The following is a 19581-nucleotide window of genomic DNA, read 5'->3' on the forward strand; positions in this document are numbered from 1 at the left end:
CATGAATCTGATGACTGGTTATCTTTAAATAATGTTTGTTATGATAATACAGTGGGAAAAAAGCATTTAGTCAGCCACCAATTGTGCAAGTTCTCCAACTTAAAAAGATGGGAGAGGCCTGTAATTGACATCATAGGTAGACCACAACTATGAGAGTCAAAATGAGAAAACAAATCCAGAAAATCACCTTGTCTGATTTGGCAAGATTAATTTTGCAAATTATGGTGGAAAATAAGTATTTGGTCACCTAAAAACATGCAAGCTTTCTGGCTCTCACAGACCTGTAACTTCTTTAAGAAGCTCCTCTGTCCTTCATTCATTACCTGTAGTAATGGTACCTGTTTAAACTTGTAATCAGTATAAAATACACCGGTCCACAACTTCAAACAGTCACACGCCAAACTCCACCATGGTTAAGACCAAAGAGCTGTCGAAGGACACCAGAAACAAAATTGTAGCCCTGCACCAGGCTAGGAAGACTGAATCTGCAATAGACAAGTAGCTTGGTGTGATGAAATCAACTGTGTGAGCAATAATAAGAGAATGGAAGACATACAAGTCCACTGATAATCTCCCTCGATCTTTGGGTCCTTGCAAGATCTCAACCCATGGGGTCAAAATGATCACAAGAATGGTGAGCAAAAATCCCAGAACCGCATGGTGGGACCTAGTGAATGACCTGCATAGAGCTGGGACCACCGTAACAAAGGCTACCATCAGTAACACACTATGCCGCCAGGGACTCAGATCCTGCAGTGCCAGACATGTTCCCTTGCTCAAGCCAGTATATGTCTGGGCCCATCTGAAGTTTGATAGAGAACATTTGGATTATCAAGAAGAGTATTGGGAGAATGTCATATGGTCTGATGAAACCACAGTAGAACTATTTGGTAGAAACAAAATGTGTCATGTTTGGAGATGCAACAACTCTGCTGGCATCACTGCATGGCCTCCCATCCCTCACACACCATCTTACCCACTGCTCCAGGTCATGTTGTGGTCTCTGTCTGTTGCTGGCTTCATGTTCTGTGCCTCCTCTCCCTGCTTGCTTCCTGGCTGTGTGCATAGGGGGGCGGCGCCAGAACTCTCTGGTTCTTATGGAATCAGGGTGCACCTGTCTAATATGTTTCTGACCAATTACCAAGAGGCCTCCAGTATTTAGGGAAGCTCCACCCTGTGGACTGGGCCTGTTCAATGTGTTTACTCAGTTAGTGTTTTGCTTCTGAGCTGCCAGGCCTTGCTCTGTGTTTTGCCTTCTCTGGAGGCTTTTCTCTTTGCCTTGCCTTGATCTTGTTTGTCCACCCTCCATGAGGCAGAATATCCTGTTCCCTATGTCTTTGTTCTTGTACCTTGTCTTGTTCCATTACCTTGTCTGAACTTTGTCCTACCTCTGTCTCCTTGTCTGTGGCTTCTTTCCCTGCTGTGTCTTTCCTTCTGTCCTCTCTGTTTGCTTATGCTCCACACTCTTGCAGCTCTGCCTGCTCTGTATCCTTTTGACTTTGCCTGTGCTCCGCTCTCTTGCAGCTTTACCACTCCTATCCGCAGCCTTGCGGTTCTCTTCCTGTGTGAACAGGTCCCAACCTGTTCCTTCACACTTCATTCCTTCCTGCTTGTGTCCGTACCTGCACCTCCTGTGTGAACAAGTCCCAACCTGTTCCTTCATACTTCATTCCTTCCAGCTTGTATCCGTACCTGGAACTCCTGTGTGAACTGGTCCCAACCTGTTCCTTCATACTCCACCTTCTCCTGTCTGTTCCAGTACTAGCATCTGCTGTGTGAACAGGTCTTTACCTGTTCCTACATACACCACACCAGCTTGCCCTGTGTCTCAGCCATGCCTGCCTGCCCTGTGTCTCAGCCGTGCCTGCCTGCCCTGTGTCTCAGCCATGCCTGCCTGAGCTGTGTCTCAGCAGTGCCTGCCAGCCCTGTGTTTCAGCCGTGCCAGCCTACTCATCTGAGTTTCTGCTGTGCTCATCTGCCTGTCCTGCCTGATGTCTGCACCTGTCCTAGTGTTTCTGTTCTCCAAGTGGGATCAGCAGCCACAGCCATACACCACCCTGGAGTAGCACCTGGCAGCTGCCTGCCGCACAAGTCTGACTTCACCATCAGATGCTCCAGAAAAGACCAAGGCAGCTGTCCTAGTCACGCCCCTTCCAGGGTAGTCTGGTTTGAGGCACAGTGGGGCCACAAACCCCCTGGCTCACGCCCATCAGTCAGGGCGTGAGCGTGACAGGAGAAGACACAATGCTGAGTTGCATCCAAAGAACATCATACCCACTGTGAAGCATGGGGGTTACAACATCATGCTTTGGGACTGTTTCTCTGCAATAGGACCAGGACGACTGATCTGTGTACATGAAAGAATGAAATGATCCATGTATTGCGACATTTTGAGTGCAAACCTCCTTCCATCAGCAAGGGCATTGAAGATGAAACATGGATGGGTGTTTCAGCATGATAATGATTCCAAGCACACTGCTAGGGCAATGAAGGAGTGGTTTCGTAAGAGGCATATGAACGTCCTGGAGTGGCCTAGTCAGTCTCCAATCTCAACCCCATAGAAAACCTTTAGAAAGAGTTCAAAGTTCGTGTTGCCCAGCGACAGGCTCAAAACAACACTGCTCTAGAGTAGATCTGCATGGAGGAATGGGCCAACATACCACCAATAGTGTGTGCCAACCTTATGAAGACTTACAGAAAATGCTTGACCTCTGTCATTGCCAACAAGAGTTTAGTGCGGTTTGATTTGCCGAACGTTTAGACGTTCGCTCAATGGTTTGCTGAACGTACCCAAACCCCTTTACATTCAAAGGGAGGGCAAACCAATCGTATACATGACACCTTAAGAGGTGATAAATGGCTTCCCAAACAGCTAAAATTAGGGGCAGACACCATGAAAAATGGCATCAATTGAACCAAATTTGAAAATTGCAAATGGCAGTGCAGCAGTCAGCCATGGCCCATGCATTGAGTATCAGGTTTTAATGAGGACTTGGTGGTTAAGGCAGCAGTGTAAGCCTTTTTAGCTGGGAGCATTGATACCTCATGCAACACTTTAAAAAAATTTTTTCCAGCTACACTCATATGGCACAAAACATCAGTTTCATACAGTGCAATTGGTAGAAAAATGTAAGGAAAGTAACAGTTACTTGAGTAAAAATGCAGGCCTGCGTGTTGGGAGCCCTACCCACACAGGCAACCCACCAGACGTAGACCCAACTTTGAGTCTCCACATTTAAAATAAATAATGTCAAACACCACTAAAATGGCATCAATTTCCACAGAGTAGAAATAGTATAATGGGGCTCTGACACCCCTTCCTCTACATGCAACCCACCAGACTGAGACACAACTTCGAGTCTCCACATTTAAAAAAATAGTTTGCAACTTTAGCAGAAGTAGCCACAGCAGGCACAGAAGCCACGACAAAGGTGTCACAGACTGCAATAACGCAAAATCAATGCATTACAACAAAAATGACACCATCGCCTAGTCTGCCCAGTCTTAGACTGGGATGCAAAAGTCATTGGAGATCCATGGCTTTTTCATTTTAATAAACGTTAGGTGGTCTCCCCTTTCAGGGGACAGCCGGATGCGCTTATCCATCAGGACACCACCAGCAGCACTGAAGACACGTTCTTAGAGAATTCCAGCTGCCAGGCACGACAAAACCTCAAAAGCATGAAAGGTGAGCTCAGGCCACTCTTTCATTTTTGAATGCCCAAATGCAAAAGGGTCCAAACCTCCCTGATGGCATTGATATTGAGCTTTAGATACTCCTGCACCATCCTCTCCAATCGTTCATGGCGTGTTATCATGTAGAAATACTTGGCACTCATATAAGTGTGCAAGAGCTTATTTATTGTGTGAAGAAATTTCAGAAAAAATTTGAAATTTCGGTCAATACCTGACCTTCATTAGTCATCTGGATAAAGGAGATCTGTGTGGCAGAGCTGTGTGAGAGTCTGCAGTGTCCACTGCTAAGGCTACTTTCACACTAGCATCGGATTTGGCCCGTCGCATTGCGTCGGGCCGAGATTCCGACGCTAGCGTTTGTTGTGCCGCACAACGGGTGCAGTGGATGCATTTCTCCGGTGCATCCGCTGCCCCATTGTGAGGTGTGGGGAGGTGGGGGTGGAGTTCCGGCCGTGCTTGCGCGGTCGGAAAATGCGGTCCGTCGGCTACAAAAAACGTTACCTTTAACGTTTTTTGCTCCCGGCGGTCCGCCACAACACGGCGCAACCGCCACAAGACGGTTGCGACGTGTGTCAATACGTCGCAATGCGTCGGTAATGTAACTCTATGGGGCAAAAACGCATCCTGCAAACAACTTTGCAGGATGCGTTTTTTCCCCTAAACGACGCATTGTGACGTATTAAAAAAAACGCCAGTGTGAAAGTAGCCTAAGACAGGTATTGACGGAAACATCTCATTTTTTCTGGAATTTCTTCACTCGATAAATAAGTTCTTGAACACCTATATGAGTGCCAAGTATTTCTTAATCACAGCTGACATTTTTTGTTATCCTACTTGTGCACCACCAGAATTCCAGAAATGCCATGTTTTCCTAATTAGTTCATGACGTTAGACTTGTACTCTGTTTTACTGGTGTATGGGCTGGTCTAAAAAATGTGTGTAACGACTCACAGAAAATGGTTATGCCATTTACACTGCTGCTGCTACTGCTTTTGCGATGATGCCTTGACATTCCTGCAGTGTAGAACTGAAATGCACACTATGTGCCTCACTGCTGTCTTGGGGAAAATGACTCTTAAGATTGCCTGTAAGCGTGTTTTGCTACTCCAGCATGCACGTATTCCTTTCCAGGGGGGAAGCATCTGGCTAAACTTACTCTTGTACTGTGGATCTAACAAACTGGCAACCCAGTAGTCAGCACTATTTCTAACCCTAAGAATACGCCCATCAAGTTGAAGATAGTGCAGCAAGAAGGTGCTCATGCGTGGGGTGATTCCATGAGGTCCAAGTTCATGGTATGTTGATAGCGGGGTAACACTCAAGGTTACTTTCGCAATCCCCTCCTGCCAACCATGGACAAGAGAGAGGTGATCATAATACTCTTCATTGCCTCATGGTTGCGCGTCCATACCCTCTTCCTCTTCATCCTCCTCTATTGGTTCCTCAGCTCCTGCACCTTCACTAACAGTTTGTCTGGTACCATGAGCCCCCTCGATCACTGTAAGCCACCCTCCCATGGCACCTGCCTGTGTGAACACAGTATGGAAATTGGAGATATTGTTATCCCTTCCGCATCCTCCTCTGCTTCTACCTCTTCCTCTGGGACCACCACCTCCTCATGCAGGCTATTCAAAGTGTTCTCCAGCATGTAGATGACCAGAATTGTGATGCTGGTAATGGCATCCTCAGCGCTAACCATCTTAGTAGTCAATCCAAAACTGTGCAGAAGGGTGCATAGGTCCTTCATCTGTGCCCACACCGCAAGTGTGGTTTGCACCACGTTTGTACTGTGTTGGCTGAGGCTATGCAAAAGGACATACTGCACCAGGGTTCATCACTGCTGCCACAGTCGCTGCTGCCACAGTCGATGCAACATGTGTAGAGAGGAATTCAACTGTATCGGAACATTGCAAATCATACGGTTAACCTTGAAGGTGAAAGACCTCTGTAGCGATGCAAGTCAATGACCTTCAAGGTGCGATCATTGGAAGTGAGCACATGGCAGCCATGATTTCTGCAGAAATGCATTCAGGCCAGAATAGTGGTGAAGATATTGCTGGACCAACAGGTTGAAGACATGAGCCATGCAAGGCACGTATGAGAAGTTACCCCGGCATAGGGCCGCCACCAGGTTTGCAGTGTTATCACATACGACCTTCCCTTGCTCCAGGTTCAGTGGAGACAGCCATTTCTCTAACTTGGCCTGAATAGCTGTCCACAACTGTTGATCCGTATAACTGCGATCTCCAAGGCATATTAATTTTAACACTGCCTGATTGCAGTGAGCCATGGCTGAGCAGTATGGAGGTGGGGGATTCTATCTGCACTGTTGGAACGTGTGTCTGATTAAGTAAGGGGTTAAGGGCACAGGTGGAGATCCTAGAGAAGGTGGAGGAGCCAGAAGCAGTGGAGAAAGTGTTTAATACAGAGGTTTGTCCCGCAAGCCTTGGGGATTCACAGACTTATAGACTAGCCCCTTGACCGCCTGCCGCAAAGCCACCAGAGTCACTCAGTGCCCAGTCAGCGAGATGTAACACCACTGCCCATGTTTGCTCATCCAGGTGTCATTGATGAAATGCACAGTAGCAGACATAGATTTTTCAGGGAATGGGTGATGTTGTCTGCGACATGCTGGTGTAGCTAAGGCACAGATTTCTTTGAGAAGTGATGCTGACTCTGCAACTGATACTGAGGTACTGTGACAGCGATCAACTTTGTGAAAATGTCTGTATCCACCAGGCAGAAAAGCAGCATTTTCGTGGCCAACAGATTGGAGATAGTATCATCAGAATGCCAGAAACCCACATAATGACTATGTCCTACGTGAATTACACTAGACAATGCCTCTCCAGGTGGAACCACATATTAACCCACTCCATAAATACATGGAAAACCGGAGGAAAATTGAGTATAAAGGGTTAAGAACAAGATACTTTATTAATAAATCCATCAGGTGACATACAGTACAAAAAATGTTAAAAGAAAGGACAGGATGTATGGATAATCCCTGGCACCATCATCCCCCCATTGGTATAGAAAATTTCTAGGTAACAAAACACCAGCTCTCCATATAATGCACACATATAATGACCAAGTGGTCTACATAGACATAATAAATTCACTAGAGCAGCGCTTACCAAGAAAATATATAGCAAGGTAACAGAGTGGATGGGTGGTGGTACCAAGTTGGATCTAAAGACACCCCATTATATGGAGAGCTGGTGTTTTGTTACCTAGAAATATTCTATACCAATGGGGGGCTGATGGTGCCAGTGATTATCCATACATCCTGTCCTTTCTTTTAACATTTTTGTACTGTATGTCACCTGACGGATTTATTAATAAAGTGTCTTGTTCTTAACCCTTTATACTCAATTTTCCTCCGGTTTTTCAGATTGGAGATAGTGATGGATTGAGAAACCTGTGTTGTGCTACATGACAAAATCAGCAGGCATGTACACTTCCATAACAGCTGACAGGCTCTCACTCACCCCAACTGTAGGGTGTAAACAAGTGGAGTTTCTGCAGCTGGAGACCTGTGTGAGAATACTTGGCATGGTGACAGAGGAGGAAAAAGCAGCAGATGTGGTTCATAGGATGGCTGGTGGTAGGCGAGGCATTCTAGTCCGCATTTTAGTGCAGTGAGATTCCCACACTAAGGCCGCGCTTGTGCTGGTTCATGCATGTAGTTGTCAAATTATTGCAATTTTTTCCTCTACTGAAATTTTTTTTGCAAATGTGGCAAATAACGCAAGTTGGGTCATCCTTTACAGTCTCAAAAAAGGAGAAGGCTAGGCAACCCTTTCTGTCCCTGCAAATTGTACACATGTGACTGGTACTGGCAACAGCCAGAGTTGGGGCTGTGGTTGTTGATGATTTTTGCACCACTTTGTGTCTGTGTGGGAAGCTGCGGCATAACCTCCTCATCTTCCTCCTCCTCCACCTCCTCTGCTGAGCTACTCAGTTGCAAACCTCTGGGTTCACACCAAGTGGCATCTACATCCTCATTGTCATCCTCTCTGTTCTCACACTCCTCATCCTGAGAGTCACTCTTCTCCTCTTTCTGCCCTGACACCACAGTACAGTCCGAGTGCGCCTTGGTATCTGAGTCTCATCAGGATCACCTCCATTCCCCTGGTTAACATCTGGTGATGAGGGTCTGGATTTTTATTTGTCCGGCCTCGGATCTAACATGAAATAATTTGGGCATCTTTGCAGATGCTTTCCTCTTCTGGATTCTGTGCATCTCTGGAGCAGACTTCTGATGCCCATGGTATAGAATGTATGAACAGCTCTGCAGAATTACCCATCTATGGTTCACCACAGTCAGTTGGGTGTTTGGAAATTTGTAACGTGGCAGGAAACAATGGTGATTGGGGTGCCACCTCTAAGTATTGTAGTGTCTGATGTTAAGGTGGAGAAAGAAGAGGAGAGGCCACACGATGCAGTACTTGCCATCGTATCATAATGTATCACAGTGCAGCTGCTAAAGAAACGGAGTCAAGTAGACCATCCAGTAACAGATTCTGTAATTGGTCTTTGGATAGGATGAGACTGTGTTTGATCAGTTGTTATTTCATTAACATTAACACCTAAATCACAAAATGGCGAACACCAATCCTATTCCCTCTTCCACACAACCTCGCTTTTTCCCACTTATGTTGTGTATACACTTCCCCTCTTTAATCTGCTGCTTCACAACCTTAGGCTCACAGCTTTCAGTCACCTGTCAATAAATTAACACTCACTATTTATTTTCTTAGATAGTGTGCCTGAACAACTTTCTTATACCTCATGATTTTGATGTGCAAATGTGGCCTCCTGATTCCTCATTGCAACACAATTTTATCACAAATGATTTAGTTTAGCAAATAGGGCCTCCTGGCTGAACCCCTACATTAAGCATAATGATTTTTCTGTGGAAATCTGGCCATCTGGTTTCTCACTGAAACACAGTTTTATCACAAACGAGTTGGATTAGCAAATTGGGCCTCCTGGCTGCACTCAAATATTAGGCCTAATGATTTTTAAGTGGAAATGTTTCCTTCTGATTTCTCGCTGAAACACAGTTTTATCACAAATAATTTGGATTAGCAAATTGGGCATCTTGAGAATGCAACACAGATTTAGCACAATCTAGCTAGATGCTGGAAGATTGATATCACACAGGACAGGATCCTATCTAGCTAACTGACAAGTTCACTTTCAGCAGCAGCGGCACTAGCAGGAGTGGCCTCTCTGCACTGTGACAATAAGAAAATGGCTACAGTAAAACAATCTGTCCGCTTTTTATATGGACAGGGACATGTGACTTCGGCAGCCAATCACAGAAGACCATGTGTCATGATGTTGTGGATGGTTTCTGTGCCCTGATTGGCTGCCAGAATATACATACATTAAGTTATTAAAGAAAAAAAAAGAAAAAAAAACACTCCGCAGCTCCTCTGACCTAGGCACACACCCTTGCCTCATCAAACACGTCCCCCCGCTAGTCTTACAGCACCACTATCCTAGCCAAGGTAATAACAAAAGCATTAGTGGAAACACGATGATTTACCCAACTGTTTACCGAATTTTGAAGCCTTTGAGTAAAAATGCTCAAGAAATCGAACAAGAATCCGAATGTGCTACATTCGTTCTAAATTTGAGATTGGCGAACGTTTTCCGAACAAGTTCTCTCATCTCTACTAACAACCCCAGTATTTCCAACATAACAGCCAGAAATGACAGCATTAAATGCTTTGTGACACTTGATTAGGTTGATATTCAGATTAACATTGTATTATTTAAAAAGCAAAATTCATTGCAAATTGATGCTAAACTAACTCTATACTGGTGGTGCTCTCTGAAGGTTGTATAACATCTACAAATCTTCCAGTGAATGTGCTAAGACATGTGGAGAGTTTAGTGGACAAACATATGTAAAAAAGAATTCCACTTAATATACAGCTCTTACGAAAGCTAACATAGAAAACATATAACACAATACAGAAAGTAAATTTTTACCGCTTAGCACAACAAAAGCCTTTGAATTTGTATAGTTTGGTGTCAAGATACACTTTACTGCATCAAGAGGATTTCTTTTTCATTTAAATAAATACTACATCTGTAAATTTGGCAAAAGTACATTGGGATCTTGCAGCTCTAACTGTATTGTAAAGCAAAGTCTATTGCATTTCTCATTATCATTGTATGCAGAAAGCACAATCTATTGGAGATGTGAGTAAATTCTCTCACCAAACTTTAAGGAGCCACTCAGAGCCTACCCATTGGATAGGTAACAATTTTTAGATCAGTGGGTGTCTATCTACTCCAGTTGTCATATTGAAGCACTTTTATCATGGTTAGGATAGAGCAACAGTGCACACGCTCCATTAATTCACTAAGGGATTGTTGGAGAAATCAGAGTACAGAACTCTGGAAGGCCCATAGAGAATAAATGGAGTGGTGGTCAAACATGCACTGTAAATCTATTCTAACAGGCATAAAAATGTCCTGTTCTCGCGATCAGTTGGGATCTCAGTAGTCAGACCCCACAGATCTAATAGTTATCACTAGGGTTGAGCGAAACGGATCGGACAATTTCAAAAGTCGCCGACTTTTGGCAAAGTCGGGTTTCTTGAAACCCGACCCGATCCTAGTGTGGGATCGGCCATGCAGTCGGCGATCTTGGCACCAAAGTCGGGTTTCGTATGACGCGTTCAACGCCATTTTTATATATATATATATATGTCATTGAGACACATATATATATATATATATATATATACAGTATTTACTTCAGCGCGATATAGGCGAGAAGCCGGTAATTTAATTGCCGGCTTTTCATTTCTCCTTCCTAAACCCGACATGATATGAGACATGGTTTACATACAGTAAACCATGTCATATTCCCATTTTTTTTGCATATTACACACTACTAATGTTAGTAGTGTGTATGTGTAAAATTTGGGCGCTGTAGCTATTAAATTTAAGGGTTAAATCGCGGAAAAAATTGGCGTGGGCTCCCGCGCAATTTTCTCCGTCAGAGTGGTAAAGCCAGTGACTGAGGGCAGATATTAATATCCTAGAGAGGGTCCACGATTATTGGCCCCCCTGGCTAAAAACATCTGCCCCCAGCCACCCCAGCCTATTCTGGCACTTGGCCACTCTCTTCCCACTCCCGTGTAGCGGTGGGATATGGGGTAATGAAGGGTTAATGTCACATTGCTATTGTAAGGTGACATTAAGCCAGATTAATAATGGAGAGGTGTCAATTATGACACCTATCCATTATTGATCCAATAGTATGAAATGGTTAAAAAAACACACACACAATATTGCAAAGTATTTTAATGAAATAAACACACAGGTTGTTGTAATATTTTATTCCACTCTCAATCCACCTGAAGACCCTCGACCTGTAACAAATTAAAAATAATAAACCAACAATATCCCATACCTTCCGATGATCTGTCACGTCCCACGATGTAAATCCATCTGAAGGGGTTAAATTATTTTAAAGGCAGGAGCTCTGCTAATGCAGCTGTGCTCATGCCAGTAAAACCCCAGCGAATGAATGGAAAGTAGGTCAATGACCTGTAGTTACCTTCAATTGCGGTGATGCGCCCTCTGCTGGATGTCCTCATATGACCTCGAGGCTGGGAAAATATTCAGAAAAGTTCCCACGCTCGAGTTCATATGAGGACATCCAGCAGAGGGCGCATCACCGCGACTGAAGGTAACTACAGGTCATTGACCTACATTACCTTCATTCCCCGGGGTTTTACAGGCACGAGCACGGCTGCATTATAGCAGAGCTCCTGCCTGTAAAATATTTTAACCCCTTCAGATGGATTTACATCGTGGGACAGATCGACAGAAGGTATGAGATATTGTTGGTTTATTATTTTTACTTTGTTACAGGTTGAGGGTCTTCAGGTGGATTGAGAGTGGAATAAAATATTACAACAACCTGTGTGTTTATTTCATTAAAATACTTTGCAATATTGTGTGTGTGTTTTTTTAACCATTTCATACTATTGGATTAATAATGGATAGGTGTCATAATTGACGCCTCTCCATTATTATTATTCTGGCTTAATGTCACCTTACAATAGCAAGGTGACATTACCCCTTCATTACCCTATATCCCACAGCTACACGGGAATGGGAAGAGAGTGGCCAAGTGCCAGAATATCTTCCAGATGTGCCTTTTCTGGGGTGGCTGAGGGCAGATGTTTTTAGCCAGGGGAAGCCAATAACCATGGACCCTCTCCAGGCTATTAATATCTGCCCTCAGTCACTGGCTTTACTACTCTGGCGGAGAAAATTGCGTGGGAGCCCATGCCAATTTTTTCCGCCTTTTAACCCTTTAATTTAATAGCTAGACAGCCCAAATTTTGCACATACACACTACTAACATTAGTAGTGTGGAATCTGCAAAAAAAATGGGGATATGAGATGGTTTACTGTATGTAAACCATGTCTCATATCATGTCGGGTTTAGGAAGGAGATAGCAAAAACCGGCAATTGAATTACCGGCTTTTAAGCTATCTCGCGCTGGATGAAATATTAATATACATATATATAGGTGTCTCACTGTTATATATATATATGTATATATATAGACAGTACATATGTTTTTATGATTTTTTGAGCACATGGATCCATACGGATTACATATTTCCCATTGACTTGCATTGGGTTTCGTGTTTCGGTCGATCCCGACCCCGACTTTTCGCGATAATCGGCCGATTTCACTCGACTCAACTTTTGAGAAAGTCGGGTTTCGCGAAAGCCGACTCGACCTTAAAAAAGTAAAAGTCGCTCAACCCTAGTTATCACCTTTTCTATGGATAGGGGATAATTTCTTGGAACTAAAATATCCATTTAAACTGTGTTGTATGGAAACAAAAAGCTTAATTAGGATGAAAAGCCTAATAAAATCTGTATCTGCCTAGAGGATGCAGATTTTTTACTTGTTTATTTGCAGAGTACACAACTGTGATTGGAACGTAACTAGAAAAACAAAATGGAACAGAAAAGCAATAGGAAGCCCCTAACATTTTGTGCAACACATGGCTTTCAAAGTTTGCAGACAAGAAGAGGAATATTTTCATCATATGGAATACCTGAGGAGGTTGCCAGACAACAAGGCAACAAATTTGACTATCCTAAGCTATTTTTGAGAAACATAAGCTTTCGGAGTAATAGTAATTCAAAGCTGGAAGGACAACTGCTTGCAGAAAACACAGTTTTGGGCTTGGGGAGCTTGGTTACGTTCTAGTTTTTAAGGATATTGATAATTATTATTATTGTATTTCATAGGTCCCTATAGAAAATGTGGGCCAAGTAACTTTGTAAAAAGTAAAGTCATTTCAATCATTATTTCGTAATTTGATCAACACTTATTTATAAGGCATGCCTATCTTTCAAAATACAAGAATTCTATTACTTTGGATAAAGATGCCGAGGAAATCCTCTTTAATTAAAAAATATCAGGGAAATCAGGTAGTCCACTGTTGTAATGAAGATATCTGATCATTGCAAAAGAAACAGAGGAATCTTAATGTTTTGGGTAGATTATTATAGGCACCCTAAATCCCTTTCACCCTAAAATGCCTTTTTGTCCTCACAGAACACTTTTTTCAATGTTTGAAAAGGCTGTCCTGAAAAATGTTTGCTGTGTATTGAGATTAAGCTGGTTTACACATGATTTTCATTTTAGTTTGACAGATTCCGACTGCTTGCAATGATAATTGTTTTGTGTACATGGGAAAAAATAAATTCAGATGCTCAGAAATCGCCGCCATCAGTAACAAAATGTACTTAATGCAGTTTTTACTTTTTAAAGAAACATTAGATAAGATAGTTGTTTCCTTTTCACTAATACTGTGTTATCAGAAAGAAAATTTAAAAAGTATTAGTAGTGTATGTCTTTGGAATTAACAAAGTTTGTAATAGGGTTTACCACTTATCTGTTTAAATCATTTAGATACAGTCCCACATGTGTAGGTACCACTTCCATCGTAGACCACCACCACTCACTATAGTTAATAAGGGAGAATAGCAAAACACTGAAGATAGAGGGCACCATTATCAATAAGACTTTATGTGCTCAACCTGCAGCATGTCAAATATTGAGACAGTCCAAAAAAGCAAAGAAGACATGCATATACGCAGGGATCACCAAGAAAGATTAACAAATTTTATTAATTCCAAAGTAATTTAAACCACACACTACACACACAATTTTAAAAACATTTAAAACCAGAAATCACAGAAAATACCCAAAAAGAAAGGGGTCGGGGGAACACAGAGTAGGGAGCATGGGTCCAGTCCATCATCAAGTTACATCACAGGCAATATTGTACACAGTATATTGACGGTTAAATTCGGTTTATATTGAAAATAGCAATCCTATTATAACAGATTGGTACCCAATATAGATATAGGAAGTGCAAAATGCAGTCTCTATAGCAGCCTATGAAGACAAAAATAAATACCCTAAATGCACATGGAATAATTCATGCTCAAAAAATGGAAAACATCTTAGCAATAGTAATTTGCAAATGGTAAATTAGCCAGATATTTTTCAAAAGGATAGAATTTATACAATATACACCTAATGGTCATGCTCACATCGTGCATTTGGCTGAAGAGAAATAAGATGAAGGATCAGGAATCAGCTCCCAGATCACTCTGAGTACGCTGATACCCCATATGTGGGGGGAACCACTGTTTGGGCACACGTCGGGGCTCGGAAGGGAAGTAGTGACGTTTTGGAATGCAGACTTTGATGGAATGGTCTGCGGGCGTCATGTTATGTTTGCAGAGCCCCTGATGTGCCTAAGGAGCACCGTTTTACTTTTTCAATGCAAAATTGGCTGGAATTATGATCAGACGCCATTTCACGTTTGGAGAGCCCCTGATGTGCCTAAACAATAGAAACCCCCCCCCAAGTGACACCATTTTGGAAACTTGACCCCCTAAGGAACTTATCTATATGTGTGGTGAGCACTTTGAACCCCCTGGTGCTTCCCAGAAGTTTATAATATAAGGCCGTAAAAGTACAAAATCATATTTTTTTCACAGAAATGATTTTTTTGCCTCAATTTTTTTATTTTCCCAAGGGTAACAGAAGAAATTGGACCACAAAAGTTGTTGTACAATTTGTCCTGAGTATGCTGATACCCCATATGTGGGGATAAACCACTGTTTGGGCCCATGGCAGAGCTCGGAAAGGAAGGAGCACCAGATTTTACTGTAATGGCTTGCTGGTGCCATGACCCCCTGGGAGTGCCCTTGAGGTGCCAAAACAGCACAACCCCCCCATAAGTGACATCATTTTACAAACTATACCTCTCAATGAATTCATCTAGGAGTGCAGTGTTCATATTGACACCATGGGTGTGTCACAGAATTTTATACCATTGGGCAGTGAGGACAAAATAACTACATTTTTACCACCAAAATTTAGTTTTAGCCAAAGATTTTACATTTTCACAACAGAAAAAGGTAAAAATGGAAACAAAATTTGTCCCACAATTTCTACAGAAGTTTATAACATAAAGCCGTAAAAGTGCAAAATCATATTTTTTTCACAGAAATGATATTTTGGCCTCGATTTTGTTATTTTTGCAAGGGTAACAGAAAAAATTGGACCACAAAAGTTATTTGTCCTGAGTACGCTGATACCCCATATGTGGCAATACCCCATATGTGGCTGTACAGTGCTACTTAGCCTTGTGCAGAGACTCGGGAGGAATGGAGCGCTATTTGCCTATTCAAGTGAATGGGTCTGTGCACATGTCAGTATGTTTCCATGGATCTTACGTGTGTGGGCAAAACACGTTGACATGTCCATTTTTTAACGTCAGCACAGGCCATAAAACGTTCAGGACACGTGCATGCACAAAACACACATGGATGTCATCCATGTGACACGCATCGGCGTCGGGGAAGAAGCGTTACAGTAAGCGCTGTTCCCCGGTGCTGAACATGGCTCTCCTTATTCTTCTCTACTCTGCCGGTGATTGGCGCGAGCAGGGGAGAATGATGAGAGTTACATTTAAGTAATAAAAGTGATAACAGGAGGCAGCTGATGGGACTATTACTCCTATTCGCCTACCCCTGCCTGCTGCTGCTAATAACACTGACAGCAGTAGCGGCGGTTGGGAGTATTCATCTGCTGCTCCTGCGTTGTAAATAATAATAATAATAATAATAATCTTTATTTATATGCTGTAATTAAATGCAGTAAATAAATGCAGTAATTAAAAAAAAAACAGCTTGGGTTCCCCCCTATTTTTGATATCCAGCCAGACAAAACTCACAGCTGGGGGCTGCAACCCTCAGCTGTCAGCTTCAGCAAGGTTGGATATCAAGAATAGAGGGGTCCCCACATCATATGTTTTAAATATTTAAATAAATAATAATAAAAAAAAGGCTTGAGGTCCCCCCCATTTTTGACAACCAGCCTTGCTAATGCTCACAGCTGGGGGCTGGTATTCTCAGGCTGGTAAGGGGCCATGGATATTGACCCCCCCAGCCTAAAAATAGCAGCTTGCAGCTGCCCAGAAAAGGCACATCTAATATGCGACAATTCTGGTGCTTTGCCTGGCTCTTCCAACTTGCCTTGTAGCGGTGGCAAGTGGGGTAATAGTTGTAGGGATGATGTCACCGGTGACATCAAACCCATGGCTTAGTAATGGGGAAGCATCTATAAGTCTATAAGACACCTATCCTTTACTAATCCTATAGTTGCCTGATGTCAGAAAGGGGTTAAAGTGTCAAATCTTCTTTATCAGAATTACATTGAAAAGATCTATGAGATATTCACCAACAGATTATTACTCATGATTAATATCTCTTACATCTTTTTATTAGAATTCTAATAAAAAAGATTTGACATTTTTAGGAATGTGGATGTGATGCTCTCCCTTACTAAACCTATATCTTTGGGATCAATGGCGTAACTAGAATCTGATGGGCCCCGGTGCAAGATTTGGATCGGGATCCTGTAATTTACGTCCCTCATCCTGGTATATACAGTACAGCCCAAAAGTTTGGACACACCTTCTCATTTAAAGATTTTTCTGTATTTTCATGACTATGAAAATTGTAAATTCACATTCAAGGCATCAAAACTATGAATTAACACATGTGGAATTATATACTTAACAAAAAAGTGTGAACCAACGGAAAAAATATGTCTTATATTCTAGGCTCTTCAAAGTAGCCACCTTTTGCATTGATTAAAAGCGTCTAACTGGTCTGTAGGAGCCAGAACTCTTAATGGCTGGTAGGGGATCAATTACTTATTTCTCACTTCAAAATACAAATAAATTTATATAATTTATACAATGTGATTTTCTGGATTTTATTTTGATATTCTATCTCTCAATGTTAGAATTAACCTACCCTTAAAATTATAGACTGTTTATAGTGGGCAAACTTACAAAATCAGCAAGGGATCAAATACTTATTTCCTCCACTGTATATGAACCAGACAAATTTAGAGGAATCAGCCCACCATACTATGTGAATTTGGGCTTCCCAAATTCCCTCCTAGTCAGATGTTGGGGAGATGAAGATCAGACAGTTGGATTCCAGAATATTCGGTGTCACAAAAGTCTTACTCTTAGTGATGAAGCATGAAGCTCATGCAAACATGAAGTTTGAAGTGAAGTAAATGTAATTAAAGGGAAGTGAACATAACGTGAAGCCCATTGCAAAATTTCCAACTTAGCCCCCAACTAATATTACTGGTCCTCTTATAAGGGTAAAAGGTACCTTTTGGTCCCTAAGCTTCCAGGTTCAGATGCAACGGTAAACCCTGACTATAGTTATGACTCTGCTTACTCCTGTAATCCAACTGAGAATGCTCGTGTGATCTCTTAAGTTAAGTGTTCTTGTTTTTGGGAGGATCTGATGAGATGTTAGCCAAACAGCATTTGTCTGACAGCTATGTAATGTTTATTCCCAGATTAAATGCCCCCATACACATTAGAGGGCTGACAGCTGAATGATTTTCCAAATGGAAAAAAAACGTCATCTCTTCCTACTCTCCCATACACAGGAGAGCTCACTGAGCTGACCTGCATTTACTATTTTAAAACCGCAGGCTGACATGTCAGCCAGTGGCTTATCTCCAGGAGAACAATATAATTGGAACTCTCTGAAGAGACAATTTGCATATTTCCCAGAGGAGCATTGCGGCTTTAAGTCTCCTCACCTCGACATGCTTATCATGTCACTCTCCGCAAGGAGAAACCATACTTTTTGGATCCCGATCAGACGCCTCTCATTCAGCCAAACCAGATCTCCACTTTGCACAAGGGGCAGTACCCCGAAACACAGTGTCTGCAAATTGAGATCTGGTTTGGCTCTTATCCTAAGTCATGTGACAAGGCTCGTTAAAGGGTCGACATTGACTGTTAGGATTGCTACTTCCAATAGGTGGCACTAGAGTTCTAGTCCTCTTCCTTTCTGAAGAGACAATTGTCATTCTGCTGTCATTGCATGCGTAACAACAAAAATATTCTAGGAGTGATAATTTTTCTGGTTAGCCGATAAAGGCATGTTTGCAAGATTAGAGTAGAGGGGCGCTTTCTTCAGGCTAGTGTACAAGTCTTCAAAGCTTGCACACATAATTTTTCTGGTTAGCTAATAAAGGTATCACTCCTGGAATACAGTACTTTTATTATTTTTGGGCATAAAAGTATTTACGGTACATTGATTTTTTTTGGCTAACACAGTAAAACAATATCATTTTTTATTGTGTATCAATTTTTTATTGCACATCATAACTAACTATCCAAACTATAACACTGTGTTTTAAAATATGATTAGATGAGTATTTGGACCTGATTCTACAATCTTTAATCATACTGTATATGGAAACCTTGAAATGACAATACCTTTGATTTTCCAGACAGAGTCAGTGCTTGCTTGTAGTGGTAGATAGCTTGATTCAGATTTCCAAGGCAAAAGTATGTAGCACCCAACCCTTCACTTACAAGACATTGCCGTAGAAAGTCACCTGTCAACACAAATTGCATTTTTTTTTGTAAAGTTTAGTAATATTTTTTGTAATCCATGAAAATATAGACTTTGTTTTTTTAAAAAACATTCACCTGGGAAATCACTTTTTTCTAGTATTCTAGTATATTTCCCCTTTAAACCCTTAACCCCAGGGGTATTTTCGTTTTTGCGTTTTCATTTTTTGCTCCCATTCTTCCCAGAGCCATAACTTTTTATTTTTCCATCAACATAGCCATGTGAGGGCTTGTTTCTTGTGGGACGGACAAGTTGTACTTTTGGACGACACCATTGGTTTTAACATATCCTGTATTGGAAAATGGGAAAAAAAATTCCAAGTGAGGTGAAATTGCAAAAAAAAGTGCAATCCCATACTGTTTTTTTGTTTGGCTTTTTTGCTAGATTCACTAAATGCTAAAACTGAATGACCTGCCATTATGATTCTCCAGGTCATTACGAGTTGATAGACACCAAACATGTTTAGGCTCTTTTTTATCTAAGTGGTGAAAAAAAAAATCCAAACTTTGTTAAAAAAAAAAATTGCACATTTTTCCGAGACCCATAGCGTCTTCATTTTTTGTGATCTCCGGTTGGCTGAGGGCTTATTTTTTGCTCACCGAGCTGACATTTTTAATTATATCATATTGGTACAGATATGATCTTTTGATTGCCCATTATTGCATTTTAATGCAATTTCGCGTTGACCGCGAAAATGAAATTCAGGCGTTTTGTCTTTTTTTTATCGCTACACCATTTAGCGATCAGGTTAATCCTCTTTTTTATTGATATATCGGATGATTCTGAATGTGGCAATACCAAATATGTGTATGTTTGATTTATTTTTTTATTTTAACGGGTTA

General features: G+C 41.8%; 1 protein-coding gene across 1 annotated transcript in view; it reads right to left on the minus strand.

Annotated features, from left to right (window-relative positions):
• LOC138676521 (tetratricopeptide repeat protein 24-like) overlaps positions 1–19581 on the minus strand; it is a 305247-nt gene that overhangs the window by 119506 nt on the left and 166160 nt on the right. The window contains exon 5 of the mRNA XM_069765916.1: positions 18601–18722. Within this exon, the coding sequence (XP_069622017.1) occupies positions 18601–18722 (122 nt within the window). The remainder of the gene's footprint in view (positions 1–18600; positions 18723–19581) is intronic.

This window comes from Ranitomeya imitator, chromosome 4, assembly GCF_032444005.1.
Source record: "Ranitomeya imitator isolate aRanImi1 chromosome 4, aRanImi1.pri, whole genome shotgun sequence".
NCBI classification, from domain to species: domain Eukaryota; kingdom Metazoa; phylum Chordata; class Amphibia; order Anura; family Dendrobatidae; genus Ranitomeya; species Ranitomeya imitator.